At 45.8% G+C, this 15039-nt stretch overlaps 1 protein-coding gene across 1 annotated transcript; it reads left to right on the top strand.

The window, feature by feature from the left end:
• Nucleotides 1-11476: 11476 nt before the first annotated feature.
• On the top strand, nt 11477-12783 carry LOC103630644 (uncharacterized). The gene has a single exon (XM_008651692.4). It carries the CDS (start codon nt 11609-11611, stop codon nt 12500-12502), a length of 894 nt encoding a protein of 297 aa, XP_008649914.1. The 5' UTR covers nt 11477-11608; the 3' UTR covers nt 12503-12783.
• The last annotated feature ends 2256 nt before the right edge of the window (nt 12784-15039 follow it).

Below are 15039 nucleotides of genomic sequence, written 5' to 3'. Positions count from 1 at the left end.
CCCAACGGGCGTGCTGACATGGCGCGCACCGGACAGTGAACAGTACGTGTCCGGTGTGCCCATCGCCAGCAAAAATAGCCAACGGCTAGGAAGTGGTTGGAGGCTATAAAAACCCCCCAACCACCTCCTTCAATGGCATCCAAGTTTTCTGAACTCCATATTCATTGCAAGAGCAAAGCCAAACACTCCAAGACACATTCAAAGCATTCAATTCACTCCAAGCTCCCAAAATCAAATCTATTTCTTAGAAGCTTGCGAGAGGATTATTTGTGTTCTTTTGTTGCTTTTGTTGCTTGGATTGCTTTCTCCTTCCCATCCTTATTTCTCTAAGTGCTTTGTAAAGCTAGCAAGAGACACCAAAGTGTGTGGTGGTCCTTGCGGGGTCTTAGTAACCCAAGTGATTAAGGAGAATGTTCATCCGGTTTAAGTGACCGTTTGAGAGAGGGAAAGGGTTGAAATAGACCCTGCCTTTGTGGCCTCCTCAACGGGGACTAGGTTCTTTAGGACCGAACCTCGGTAAAACAAATCACCATGTTCACTCGCATTGATCTTCGCTTGATTTGTTTGCCCTCTTTCCTCTCTCTAAAGTTTCCTTGCTAATATTGATTTGAGTTTGCTCCCAAACGTCATCCGCATCGATTTAGCAACTCTTAGCAAGAGAAACAATCTTCCACACTCGAATTTAATTCTAACGCTAACCCCGGCCTTAGTGTGTGTTTAAGTTTAGAAATTCCAGGTTTCGCCTATTCACCCACCCTTTAGGCGACTTTCAGTCACTATACTCAAGTTCAGGATACAACAAAAGTTTAGATCCACAGAAGTGAAAGGGAAATGTGCTCTTGGGCCATTTCTAAGTATTTTGGTGATTTAGTGCCCAACACGAGTGCCTAAGTGAAAAATGGTGGACAAAGTACAAATCAAGGATAAAGGTATGTTTCTCAGACTTAGTACATTGTTTTAGAGACTAATGTATTGTGTCTAAGTGCTGGAAACAGAAAAAAATCGAATTGGAAATGAGATGGCTTTGCTCAGCCAAAGTCTGCTGTGTCTGGGAGCACCGGACTGTCCGGTGGTGCACCGGACAGTGTCCGGTGCGCCAGGCTGGCTCGAGTGAACTGGCCGCTCTCGGGAATCCACCGGCGACGTACGGCTATAATTCACCGGACTTTCCGGTGTACACCGGACTGTCCGGTGCGCCAATGGTCGGCCGGGCCAACGGTCGGCCGCGCGATCTGCGCGGGACACGTGGCCGAGCCAACGGCTAGAAGGGGGCACCGGACTGTCCGGTGTGCACCGGACATGTCCGGTGCGCCAACGGCTCTCAGGCTGCCAACGGTCGACTGCGCCACGTATGGAAAGAAATCTGGCACCGGACATGTCCGGTGTGCACCGGACTGTCCGGTGCTCCAGTCGACAGAAGGCAAGATCAGCCTTCCTAGATTGCTCTCAACGGCTCCTAGCTGCCTTGGGGCTATAAAAGGGGCCCCTAGGCGCATGGAGGAGTACACCAAGCATTCTTACAACATTCCTAAGCACCAAGACATCGATTCCGCGCCTTTGATTCTTTGCGATAGCAATTAGAGCTCTAGTTGAGTGGTGAACTCTTTGAGTTGTGTTGAGAGCTCTCTTTGCGACTTGTGTGCGTGGTGTTGCTGTGGTTTCTTGTCTTGAGTGTGTTGCTAATCCCTCCCTTGCTCTGTGTTTCTTTGTGATCTTAAAGTGTAAGGGTGAGAGGCTCCAAGTTGTGGAGATTCCTCGCAAACGGGATTGAGTAAAAGCAAGCAAAACACCGTGGTATTCAAGTGGGTCTTTGGACCGCTTGAGAGGGGTTGATTGCAACCCTCGTCCGTTGGGACGCCACAACGTGGAGTAGGCAAGCGTTGGTCTTGGCCGAACCACGGGATAACCACCGTGCCATCTCTGTGATTGATCCTTGTTGGTTATTGTGTTTTGTTGAGGATTCCTCTCTAGTCACTTGGCAATTATTGTGCTAACGATTAACCAAGTTTTGTGGCTTAAGTTTTCAAGTTTCACAGGATCACCTATTCACCCCCCCCCCCCCCTCTAGGTGCTCTCAATTGGTATCGGAGCCGTTCTCTTCACAAAGGGACTAACCGCCCGAAGAGATGGATCCTAAGGGGAAGGGTATCGTGATCAACGATAAAGAGAAGGAATCCTTCGTCAACGAGCCAAAGGACGACAAGCCTACCGACTCTGGCTCGGGCCATAGACGGAAGGAAGGGAAGAAGAAGAAGACGAGGCGCATCAAGGAGATCGTCTACTACGACGACAGCGATGAGTCTACTTCTTCCCAAAAGGACGACGACCACAACGACTACGAGAGAAGGAAACCGGTTAATTCGAACTTTTCTTTTGACTACTCTCGTATTCCGCAAAGTTCAAATTCACATTTGCTCTCCATTCCTCTCGGCAAGCCTCCACACTTTGATGGAGAGGACTACGGATTTTGGAGCCACAAAATGCGTAGTCACCTATTCTCTCTCCATCCTAGTATATGGGAGATTGTAGAGAGTGGAATGCACTTTGATAGTTCGGATAGTCCCATGTTCATTAATGAACAAATTCATAAGAATGCACAAGCTACTACTGTTCTTCTAGCTTCATTGTGCAGGGATGAATACCACAAAGTGAGCGGCTTGGATAACGCCAAGCAGATCTGGGACACCCTCAAGATTTCTCATGACGGGAACGACGTCACCTTGCTCACCAAGATGGAGTTGGTGGAGGGCGAGCTTGGACGGTTCGCGATGATAAGGGGCGAGGAGCCGACACAAACATACAACCGGCTCAAGACCCTTATCAACAAAATAAGGAGCTACGGAAGCACGCGATGGACGGACCACGACGTCGTCCGACTAATGCTAAGGTCCTTTACCGTTCTTGATCCTCATTTGGTGAATAATATTCGTGAGAATCCTAGGTACACCAAAATGTCGCCCGAAGAAGTCCTTGGAAAATTCGTTAGCGCGCGGATGATGATCAAGGAGGCGAGGTATGTGGACGACGCTTTGAATGGTCCGATCAACGAGCCGCAACCCCTTGCTCTCAAGGCAACAAGAAGCAAGGAGGCGCTACCTAGCAAGGTGGCACAAATTGAGGCGGCCGGACTTAATGATGAAGAGATGGCCCTCATCATCAAAAGATTCAAGACGGCGCTTAAAGGTCGCAAGGGACAGTCAAGCAAGACCAAAGCCAAGGGAAAGCGCTCATGCTTCAAATGTGGTAAGCTTGGTCATTTTATTGCTAACTGTCCTGACAATGATAGTGATCAGGACCAAGGGAACAAGAGAGAGAAGAAGAAGAATTATAAGAAGGCAAAGGGCGAGGCTCATCTTGGCAAGGAGTGGGATTCGGACTGCTCCTCGTCCGACTCCGACAATGAAGGACTCGCTGCCACCGCCTTCAACAAGTCATCCCTCTTCCCCAACGAGCGTCACACATGCCTTATGGCTAGGGAGAAGAAGGTATGTACTCGAGACTCTACTTATGCTTCTTCAAGTGAAGACGAATCTAGTGATGAGGAAATAGATTACTCTAGCTTGTTCAAGGGATTGGATAGAAATAAAATTGATAAAATCAATGAATTGATTGATGCCTTGAATGAAAAGGATAGGCTTTTAGAAAAGCAAGAGGATTTGTTGTATGATGAACATGACAAATTTGTAGAGGCACAAAAATCCTATGCTTTAGAAGTTAAAAGAAATGAAATGCTTTCTTATGAACTATCTACGTGTCATGAAACCATTTCTACTTTACAAAGTGTTAACAATGATTTAAATGCTAAATTAGAAGTAGCAAATAAATCTAATTCTTGTGTAGAACATGTTATGATTTGCACTAGGTGTAAGGATTTTGATATTGATGCCTGTAATGGACACCTAGTTTCAATTTCGAGATTAAATGATGAAGTAGCTAGTCTTAATGCCCAACTTAAGACTAGCAAAAGTGATTTCGATAAGCTAAAATTTGCAAGGGATGCCTACACGATTGGTAGACACCCCTCAATTAAGGATGGACTTGGCTTCAAGAGGGAAGCCAAGGACTTAACAAGCCATAAGGCTCCCATCTCCGCCAAGGAGAAAGGGAAGGCCCCTATGGCAAGTAGTAATAAAAAGAACCATGCTTTTATGTACAATGATAGAAGACAGTCTCATAGGAGTTATAATGCTTTTGATTCACATACCTATGATTCCTATGCTATGTATGCTTCAAGTTCTTCCTATATGCATTGTAGAGATATGCCTAGGAAAAATATTCATCATGTGCCTAGAAAGAATTTTGTTCATGCTCCTAGGAAAGTTATGAATGGACCCTCTACAATTTATCATGCTTTAAATGTTTCCTTTGCTATTTGTAGAAAGGATAGGAAGATAGTTGCTAGGAAGTTAGGGGCAAAATGCAAGGGTGATAAAACTTGCATTTGGGTCCCTAAGACAATTTTGACTAACCTTGTAGGACCCAACAAGAGTTGGGTACCTAAGACCCAAGCCTAAATTTGCCTTGCAGGTCTATGCATCCGGGGGTTCAAGCTGGATTATCGACAGCGGATGCACAAACCATATGACGGGGGAGAAGAAGATGTTCACCTCCTACGTCAAGAATAAGGATTCCCAAGATTCAATCATATTCGGTGATGGGAACCAAGGCAAGGTGAAAGGTTTAGGCAAGATTGCAATATCAAATGAGCATTCTATATCTAATGTGTTTTTAGTGGAGAGTCTTGGATATAATTTACTATCTGTCAGTCAATTATGTAATATGGGATATAATTGTCTATTTACAAATGTAGATGTGTCTGTCTTTAGAAGATGTGATGGTTCACTAGCTTTTAAGGGTGTACTAGACGGCAAACTTTATTTAGTTGATTTTGCAAAAGAGGAGGCCGGTCTAGATGCATGCTTAATCGCTAAGACTATCATGGGCTGGCTGTGGCATCGCCGCTTAGCACATGTGGGGATGAAGAACCTTCACAAGCTTCTAAAGGGAGAACACGTGATAGGTTTGACTAACGTACAATTCGAAAAAGATAGACCTTGTGCAGCTTGTCAAGCAGGTAAACAAGTGGGAGGAGCACATCACAGCAAGAATGTGATGACCACCTCAAGACCTCTGGAGCTGCTGCATATGGACCTCTTCGGACATGTCGCCTATCTGAGCATAGGAGGAAGTAAGTATGGTCTAGTTATTGTTGATGACTTTTCCCGCTTCACTTGGGTATTCTTTTTGCAGGATAAGTCTGAAACCCAAGGGACCCTCAAGCGCTTTCTAAGGAGAGCTCAAAATGAGTTTGAGCTCAAGGTGAAGAAGATAAGAAGCGACAACGGGTCCGAGTTCAAGAACCTTCAAGTGGAGGAGTTCCTTGAGGAGGAGGGGATCAAGCACGAGTTCTCCGCTCCCTACACACCTCAGCAAAATGGTGTGGTAGAGAGGAAGAACAGGACGCTCATTGATATGGCAAGGACTATGCTTGGAGAGTTCAAGACCCCCGAGCGTTTTTGGTCGGAAGCCGTGAACACGGCTTGCCACGCCATCAACAGGGTCTACCTTCACCGCCTCCTCAAGAAGACTTCATATGAGCTGCTAACCGGTAACAAACCCAATGTATCTTACTTTCGTGTATTTGGGAGCAAATGCTACATTCTAGTGAAGAAGGGTAGAAATTCTAAGTTTGCTCCCAAAGCTGTAGAAGGGTTTTTGTTAGGTTATGATTCAAATACAAAGGCGTATAGGGTCTTCAACAAATCATCAGGTTTAGTTGAAGTCTCTAGCGACGTTGTATTTGATGAGACTAATGGCTCTCCAAGAGAGCAAGTTGTTGATCTTGATGATGTAGATGAAGAAGACGTTCCAACGGCCGCGATACGCACCATGGCGATTGGAGATGTACGGCCTCAGGAACATTTGGAGCAAGATCAACCTTCTTACTCAACTATGGTGCATCCCCCAACCCAAGATGACGAACAGGTATCTCAAGTGGAGGCGCATGATCAAGGGGGAGCACAGGATGTTCAAGTCGAAGAGGAAGAAGCATCACATGCACCTCCAACCTAAGTTAGAGCGACGATCCAAAGGGATCATCCAGTCGATCAAATTTTGGGTGATATCAGCAAGGGAGTAACTACTCGTTCAAGATTAGTTAATTTTTGTGAGCATTACTCCTTTGTCTCTTCTATTGAGCCTTTCAGGGTAGAAGAGGCCTTGCTAGATCCAGACTGGGTGTTGGCCATGCAGGAGGAACTCAACAACTTCAAGCGCAATGAAGTTTGGACACTGGTGCCTCGCCCCAAGCAAAATGTTGTGGGAACCAAGTGGGTGTTCCGCAACAAACAGGACGAGCACGGAGTGGTGACAAGGAACAAGGCTCGACTTGTGGCAAAAGGTTATGCCCAAGTCGCAGGTTTGGACTTTGAGGAGACATTCGCTCCTGTGGCTAGGCTAGAATCAATTCGTATTTTGCTAGCATATGCCGCTCACCATTCCTTCAGGTTGTACCAAATGGATGTGAAGAGCGCTTTCCTCAACGGGCCGATCAAGGAGGAGGTGTACGTGGAGCAACCCCCTGGCTTCGAGGATGAACGGTTCCCCGACCACGTGTGTAAGCTATCTAAGGCGCTCTATGGACTTAAGCAAGCCCCAAGAGCATGGTATGAATGCCTTAGAGACTTTTTAATTGCTAATGCTTTCAAGGTTGGGAAAGCTGATCCAACTCTTTTCACTAAGACTTGCGATGGTGATCTTTTTGTGTGCCAAATTTATGTCGATGACATAATATTTGGTTCTACTAACCAAAAGTCTTGTGAAGAGTTTAGCAGGGTGATGACGCAGAAATTCGAGATGTCGATGATGGGTGAGTTGAACTACTTCCTTGGGTTCCAAGTGAAGCAACTCAAGGACGGCACCTTCATCTCCCAAATGAAGTATACGCAAGATTTGCTAAAGCGGTTTGGGATGAAGGATGCCAAGCCCGCAAAGACGCCGATGGGAACTGACGGACACACCGACCTCAACAAAGGAGGTAAGTCCGTTGATCAAAAAGCATACCGGTCCATGATAGGTTCTTTGCTTTATTTATGTGCTAGTAGACCTGATATTATGCTTAGCATATGCATGTGTGCTAGATTTCAATCCGATCCTAAGGAGTGTCACTTAGTGGCTGTGAAGCGGATTCTTAGATATTTAGTCGCTACGCCTTGCTTCAGGATCTGGTATCCAAAGGGGTCTAACTTTGACTTGATTGGGTACTCAGATTACGACTATGCTGGATGTAAGGTCGATATGAAGAGTACATCGGGGACGTGCCAATTCTTAGGAAGGTCCCTGGTGTCATGGAACTCTAAGAAACAAACTTCTGTTGCCCTATCCACCGCTGAGGCCGAGTATGTTGCCGCAGGACAGTGTTGCGCGCAACTACTTTGGATGAGCCAAACCCTCAGGGACTTTGGCTACAATCTGAGCAAAGTCCCACTCCTATGTGATAATGAGAGTGCTATCCGCATGGCGGAAAATCCTGTTGAGCACAGCCGCACAAAGCACATAGACATCCGGCATCACTTTTTGAGAGACCACCAGCAAAAGGGAGATATCGAAGTGTTTCATGTTAGCACCGAGAACCAGCTAGCCGATATCTTTACCAAGCCTCTAGATGAGAAGACCTTTTGCAGGTTGCGTAGTGAGCTAAATGTCTTAGATTCGCGGAACTTGGATTGATTTATAGCATACACGTGTTTATGTCGTTGATCATGTTCCTTATGCATTTTGTTGCTTAGTTATGGTGCTCAAGTTGTACAAACACTCCCTGGACCTCACAAGTCCGTTGCAAAGTGATGCACATTTTTAGGGGGAGTTGTGTTACAACTTGACCCTTTGAGACTAACCATGTGCTTGAGTTTGCTTATTTTAGTCTCAAAGGAGGTTTGAAAGGGAAAAGGTGGACTTGGACCATGAAAGACTTGCACTGCACTCCGATGAGAGGGTAACTTATTCCAAGTTCATCTCATGTACTATTATTGCCTTTGTATTCTTATTGAAGATTTTGGTGAGGCAATGGGGTTCTAAGGCCAAGATTGATCCTGTTTTGGTGCTTGATGCCAAAGGGGGAGAAAATAAAGGCCAAAGCAATAAATGGATCAGCTACCACTTGAGAGATTTTGAAAATAGTAGAATAGAGCTTTTGGTTTGTCAAAACTCTTTTATTGTCTCTCTTGTCAAAAGTTGGCTTCTTGTGGGGAGAAGTATTGATTATGGGAAAAAGGGGAGTTTTTGAAATCTTGAATCAATTTCTCTTGGAATGACTCTCTTTATGTCTTAACATGTGTGTTTGACTTAGAGATAGAAATTTGAATTTGATTTCCAAAAATAAACCAAGTGGTGGCAAAGGATGATCCATATATGTCAAAATTGAATCAAAACAATTTTGAGTTCTTAGTTGAATTGATTTTGTACTTGTTCTACTTGCTTTATGTTGTGTTGGCATAAATCACCAAAAAGGGGGAGATTGAAAGGGAAATGTGCTCTTGGGCCATTTCTAAGTATTTTGGTGATTTAGTGCCCAACACGAGTGCCTAAGTGAAAAATGGTGGACAAAGTACAAATCAAGGATAAAGGTATGTTTCTCAGACTTAGTACATTGTTTTAGAGACTAATGTATTGTGTCTAAGTGCTGGAAACAGAAAAAAATCGAATTGGAAATGAGATGGCTTTGCTCAGCCAAAGTCTGCTGTGTCTGGGAGCACCGGACTGTCCGGTGGTGCACCGGACAGTGTCCGGTGCGCCAGGCTGGCTCGAGTGAACTGGCCGCTCTCGGGAATCCACCGGCGACGTACGGCTATAATTCACCGGACTATCCGGTGTACACCGGACTGTCCGGTGCGCCAACGGTCGGCCGGGCCAACGGTCGGCCGCGCGATCTGCGCGGGACACGTGGCCGAGCCAACGGCTAGAAGGGGGCACCGGACTGTCCGGTGCGCCAACGGCTCTCAGGCTGCCAACGGTCGACTGCGCCACGTATGGAAAGAAATCTGGCACCGGACATGTCCGGTGTGCACCGGACTGTCCGGTGCTCCAGTCGACAGAAGGCAAGATCAGCCTTCCTAGATTGCTCTCAACGGCTCCTAGCTGCCTTGGGGCTATAAAAGGGACCCCTAGGCGCATGGAGGAGTACACCAAGCATTCTTACAACATTCCTAAGCACCAAGACATCGATTCCGCGCCTTTGATTCTTTGTGATAGCAATTAGAGCTCTAGTTGAGTGGTGAACTCTTTGAGTTGTGTTGAGAGCTCTCTTTGCGACTTGTGTGTGTGGTGTTGCTGTGGTTTCTTGTCTTGAGTGCGTTGCTAATCCCTCCCTTGCTCTGTGTTTCTTTGTGATCTTAAAGTGTAAGGGCGAGAGGCTCCAAGTTGTGGAGATTCCTCGCAAACGGGATTGAGTAAAAGCAAGCAAAACACTGTGGTATTCAAGTGGGTCTTTGGACCGCTTGAGAGGGGTTGATTGCAACCCTCATCCGTTGGGACGCCACAACGTGGAGTAGGCAAGCGTTGGTCTTGGCCGAACCACGGGATAACCACCGTGCCATCTCTGTGATTGATCCTTGTTGGTTATTGTGTTTTGTTGAGGATTCCTCTCTAGTCACTTGGCAATTATTGTGCTAACGATTAACCAAGTTTTGTGGCTTAAGTTTTCAAGTTTCACAGGATCACCTATTCACCCCCCCCCTCTAGGTGCTCTCAAGAAGGGAAAGAGGGAAACAACATGCGTAAATAGGAAAAGAAACCGATGGATGAGAACTGATTCTTCCTTCGCAATCAGATACATCTGACCCATGTAGGTGTAGATGACACTCGAGACCGGGTTTATAAGGGCGGCCCTCACCGGGTTGGGCCACGCATGGCGCTAGAGACCAGGCTTACAAGGGCGGACCTTACCGGACTAGACCACAGATAAATGTAATCCTATTACAAAGGAAGAGTTCGTTTTCATGCTACCTTTCAGTTGTAAGGCTCGGGGCCGACCTAAACCGCCTGAGCTCCGTCGTGCATCTGACTCGAAGGGTAAGCACTGTCTCGTTCTGCCTTGGCGATGGCCAAAGGCAGAACCCGGCGAAGGCCCTTGGCTACTACCCCGAACGCAAGGAGCTTGTGTTAGACGTGTTGGGTCTTGGAGCCACCGGTGCATGTGGGGAGCTCCCATGGGCCCTCCATGGTTGGCTAGCCACCTCATGCATGATGAGGTTGTCGAAGGCGCAACCCATTACTGGCTTGCTTGCTGGTCTCCACAAGGTGACACGGGGTGCCGAGCCCTAAGGATGCCAACCGACACTAAATGGGACCTGATATGGATTTATCTTCTCATGAATTTCTAGAGAACATTTTTCTAGCATCCAGTATGTGGATTCCACCTCACACTGATAATATAAATTTAAAAACACTTAGTATCAACATTTTTTTGCATATTGTTTGTTTGGTTTGTATTAGTGTTTGGAAATTTTAAAGTAGTGGTATTTAATATTTTGGCCACTAGAATTCAGCAACAAAAGTGAAAAAGTTACATAACATTATAATTTATCTTTTACCTTTTTATTGAAAATGTTGCTTAAATATTCATCATATCAGTAATACTTTGATTACATTAATAAGTTAACTCAAATATGATGCTTGAACTCACATCTCGAAATGAATGCCGATTTGGAACCTAATCACTCCTAAATATCTCCAATGGAACAAATATAATACGCAAGCATATATAGGTTGTGCAGGAACAAATCTCAATCATGAATCAAACAAACTAAACCCAAAAGGAAATAATACAAATACGTTATGTATATTCGCGTAGTCCTAAAATACAAGAGATTTTAGTATGTCCTAAATCTCAACTAGTAATTTTGCTTGTATGACTTCATTAATGCTAAGATTGACATGATAATCTCATCGTTCTCCAATCCGATAATGTGGACCAGATGGATGCGCAAATAGTTGTTTGATATTTATTCCTATCTTAAATATTCTGTCCATCCTAAATTAAAATTAATTTTACCTTTTTAATAAATTCATACAATAATTAATGTATATGTGTTTCATATACGTGTCTAGATTTATCATTATCTATTTGAATATAGACATAAAAATCAAGAGCTATAACTACTAATATTACGGGATGGAGGGAGTAGAAGATAGTGAGTTTCTTTTGTAATAGCGATGATATATGATATATTCTAAATCAAGTACACGCTACTATTTCAAATCGTGTTCATATCTTCATAAAAATGCATAAATGCATACATACATAAAAACGATATCTTCATAAAAAAACAAAACAGGTTTAAAAGCCAAACAAACCCTAGCTTGTTCTTTGAACATTCGGATCTAGATATTCCTAAAAAAGAAAGAAATAAAGAAAATAAAATGGAGATAGACTGATAGAGGCCCAATGGCCACCGCTAATAATGGCGCCTCCTCCCTTTAAATACGTCTCTCACCTCCTTTCTTCTACCTGCAGTCATTCATTCCAAGAGCACGCCATTCCTGAAAGACAAGGCCAAGATTGTCGCCGGCAGTTGCCAAGACGAGAGGGGGGAAAAACAGGGCGAGATCGATGACTATGAGCAGTGGGCAGTCGTCGCCGATGGAGTCAAGCAGTAGAGCATGTCCACATAGCGACGCCCCGGCGGTGTGCTCCAATAAGCTGTGCCGCGGGATGAAAGCCGTCTACCTCGTCCTCGTCAAGAAGCACCAGCCGAAGCTCGCCGCGCTCGGAGTCCACCTGCACCACCTCCTCTCCAGAAGCAAGCGCCGCAGCAGCCTCGCCGCGCGGGAGCAGAACCCGGCGCTGATGTCCCTGTCGTCGTCGCTGTCGTGCCGGTCCATGGACCCCGCCGCCGCGGTGGTGCACCCGTACCCGCGCAGCCAGGGCCACCGCCGCCGCGGGTCGTTGTCGAGGCACGCGGCCCCGTCGCTGTCGTGCCGGTCCATGGACCCCGCGGCCGCCGTGTGCAAGTACCAGTACCGTCCCCGCGAGGTGGAGTTCAGCTGCAAGAGCACGCCAATGCATAGGCGCCGGCGCGAGGATAAGCGGCGTCTGCGCCTGCAGAGCCGCGCCGCCGAGCAGGGACGCGACCGCCCGTCGTCGGAGCCGGAGTACTACGGCTCGGCCGCGGCGGTGACAAGGCTGTTCGCGCTCATGGACGTCGAGGAGGTCGCCGAGGCGGCGGACGGCGGCTACGACGGCAGCGGCGATCTGGACCTGGACCTGGATGACGCCGCGGTGGCGGCGTGGTCGGCGCCGCGTCAGGTGCGGATCACGGACTCGCCATACCTGCCGAGGGAGGAGGACAACGAGGAGAGGAGCGCCGTGGACAGGCGCGCCGACGAGTTCATCATGTGGTTCCACGAGCAGCTGCGGACACAGCAGCAGCAGCAGCTCAGCACGGTGCGCAACTGGGGGTCAGATAAGGTGGTGGTGCAGAAGCAGCAGACCGACTGGCCCTAGTAGTCTTGTGATTTTGTGAATAGTTAGTTCATGCATGCATCAATCGCATGCATTACGTATTAGATAAAGGGTGCATCACTTTATTTGGACTTTGGAGACGCATGGATCGATCGATGCGCAGCGCACTCATGAAACATTCTCATACGGTACGTACGTAGTTCTACTTTTATTTTGACAGTTTTTTTTATGTATTTGAGTTGCAGTGCTTCGTTTTTGTCGCCTTGAAGTTGAAGGATTGAACACGACACTCCCTGAACTTGTTTGTCATATCTTTCAGTTTCTCTTTATGCTTGCTACTTCAATTTTACATGTCCATAGGTGAGGGGCTGAGCGCCGACAGGGGCGAATTTAGAGGGTTTATTGGGTCAACCGACCCGATAAAATTTATAAATCTTTTAGCAAAATATTATTAAAGTTTAAGAAAAATTATATTATATAGCAAAATTGACCTGACAATATTATTGGCTAGATTCACCGCTGGAGTTCAATGAGCTGGGGCTAGTTTAGTTTGCTTGTTTTTGACTTGTTCTGCATTAGAATGGTTCTAGTGTGCATTGTTATCGAACGCCGATGCGATATGTAGTCTAGTTGGTACCAACTGATCCGGTTTCAATGTCAATTGGTTTGGCCGTCTGGTCAGTAGCGAGTGCTCAGACTTCACCGTTGGTCGATTCGGCTGGTCAGTAGATAGGTTTGTCGGATGGTTGGTACCGACCACTGGTTGGAGGATTCGATTGGTACCAACTATCTGTTGCCATGTGTAGTTGTTTTATCGGTCCATGCTATTTTGACTGTTAGAAATAAAAAAGATTAAAAGAAAATCCTAGAATCTGCCCTATAAATGGTGTAGGTTGTTTGTGTTCATTAATACCTCTTACTCTCTAGTCCGTTCATATTTCTTCATATTGTAACACCCACTCTATATTCCAATATGAATCTCAAGTGGAGGATGAACTTTAAAACCTTCACCGACTAGCTCAATGACTCAACTTCATAATGTCCTAACACCCATATCCGTGTGGGATGATCTTTCGCCCATACAATTTTGTCGAGCGGGTGTTTCTATCAATCCCTATTCCCCAAATCCATAACCTCTATTTCTATACCCATATCTTCCTCCTCCTTCGTATCCCTACAGACCATCCATGGATGTTCCTCCTCTTCTTCATGATGATCCTACCACTGACGCTCTTTCTCCTACCACTGAAGCTCCTACAATCGATGATTCCCCTCCATCTTTCACTTAACCATACCATCCTCCATACACGTACAAATATCCATATGGTGCTTCTCCAAATGGATCACGTGCTACTTTTTTGTTTCCTCCCTAGTTTGGTGCTCCTCCCCTATAGCATGGTCGTATTCCATTTTCTCCTCCTACATGTATAATAGTTCCCTCAAGTAGCCACGACGATGTTGTTTTAAACCAGTCCTTAACTTCGATGCTCCATAATTGCAACAACTAAGGAACTGGACGAAATCAGAGGATAAAAGGATGGAAGTACATATATTTTTTTCAGAGGCCACACATTTTAGATCAAGCATGGCTATTGCACTAAGTGGACCCTATTGATGGCAATAGTAAGAAGGTGTCAGCCTTCCGCGGCCAAATGGCCAACACCAACAACTCTACCATAGAAGCTTCTCACCATCATACCTCTAAGTACTTGAAGGGTCGGTGGTCGACTAACAATTGAAGGGTCATCGTCTTCAACGACATCTACAACTGCTTGCATGTGGCTTGGGCAAGTGGAATAGATTATGCTATACTACTTGAAATAGGCAAGGAGAGCTTTCGTAACAAGCCCAATGAAACCAAGTTTAAGATAGAGCACACACGACACGCTCTTCGCCATTAGCCCAAGTGGTGCACGAGGCACGGTGACGATGACTCCGGTGATAGAAGCAAAAGATCTTGTCTCAACTTAGACGACGATTATAACTCTATGTCATAGGAAAGTGTCGACGCACCATGCCCTATTGGACACGATAGAGCAAGAGTTCAACAGAAGGGGAAGGGACAAGCAACAAGTAGCAGGAAGTCTGTATCTTCGAATAAAGCGATGTTAAAGAAGCTATACAAAGCTAGCAAGAGGACTACTCAAACTAAATTATTTGAGTAATTCAACAAATTAGTGTGTCCCTCCACCCTAGATATATACTAAAACACAAAAAAGGACATATAAGTTGCCCTTAGAAAAGTTGGCAAAGCAACTAAAATTACACAAGGAAGAGGAGGCAGAAGAGGTCGAAAAGGAAGACAAGAAAGATGCATAGTAGTGTGTTGGTTAATAGATGAGGAGGACCATATGGATATCCATAGGGTTTGGAAGAATGTTTGTATATGTAAATGGTGGAGATAGATGAACATCGGTGGTAGGAGCTTCAATGGGAGGGGAGAAGTGTCGGTGGTAGGATCATCATTAGAAGGAGTTGAAGCATTTATGAAATGTCCACTAGAATATCGAGGAGGAGGATACGAGTAAGGTTATGAAGTGAGGGAACAAGGGCGGGCAAAAACATCATTGTAATCACGA

Source organism: Zea mays, chromosome 6, assembly GCF_902167145.1.
Source record: "Zea mays cultivar B73 chromosome 6, Zm-B73-REFERENCE-NAM-5.0, whole genome shotgun sequence".
NCBI classification, from domain to species: domain Eukaryota; kingdom Viridiplantae; phylum Streptophyta; class Magnoliopsida; order Poales; family Poaceae; genus Zea; species Zea mays.
The sequence above is the reverse complement of the archived record's forward strand: the minus strand, read 5'-3'. Positions and strand labels throughout refer to the sequence as shown.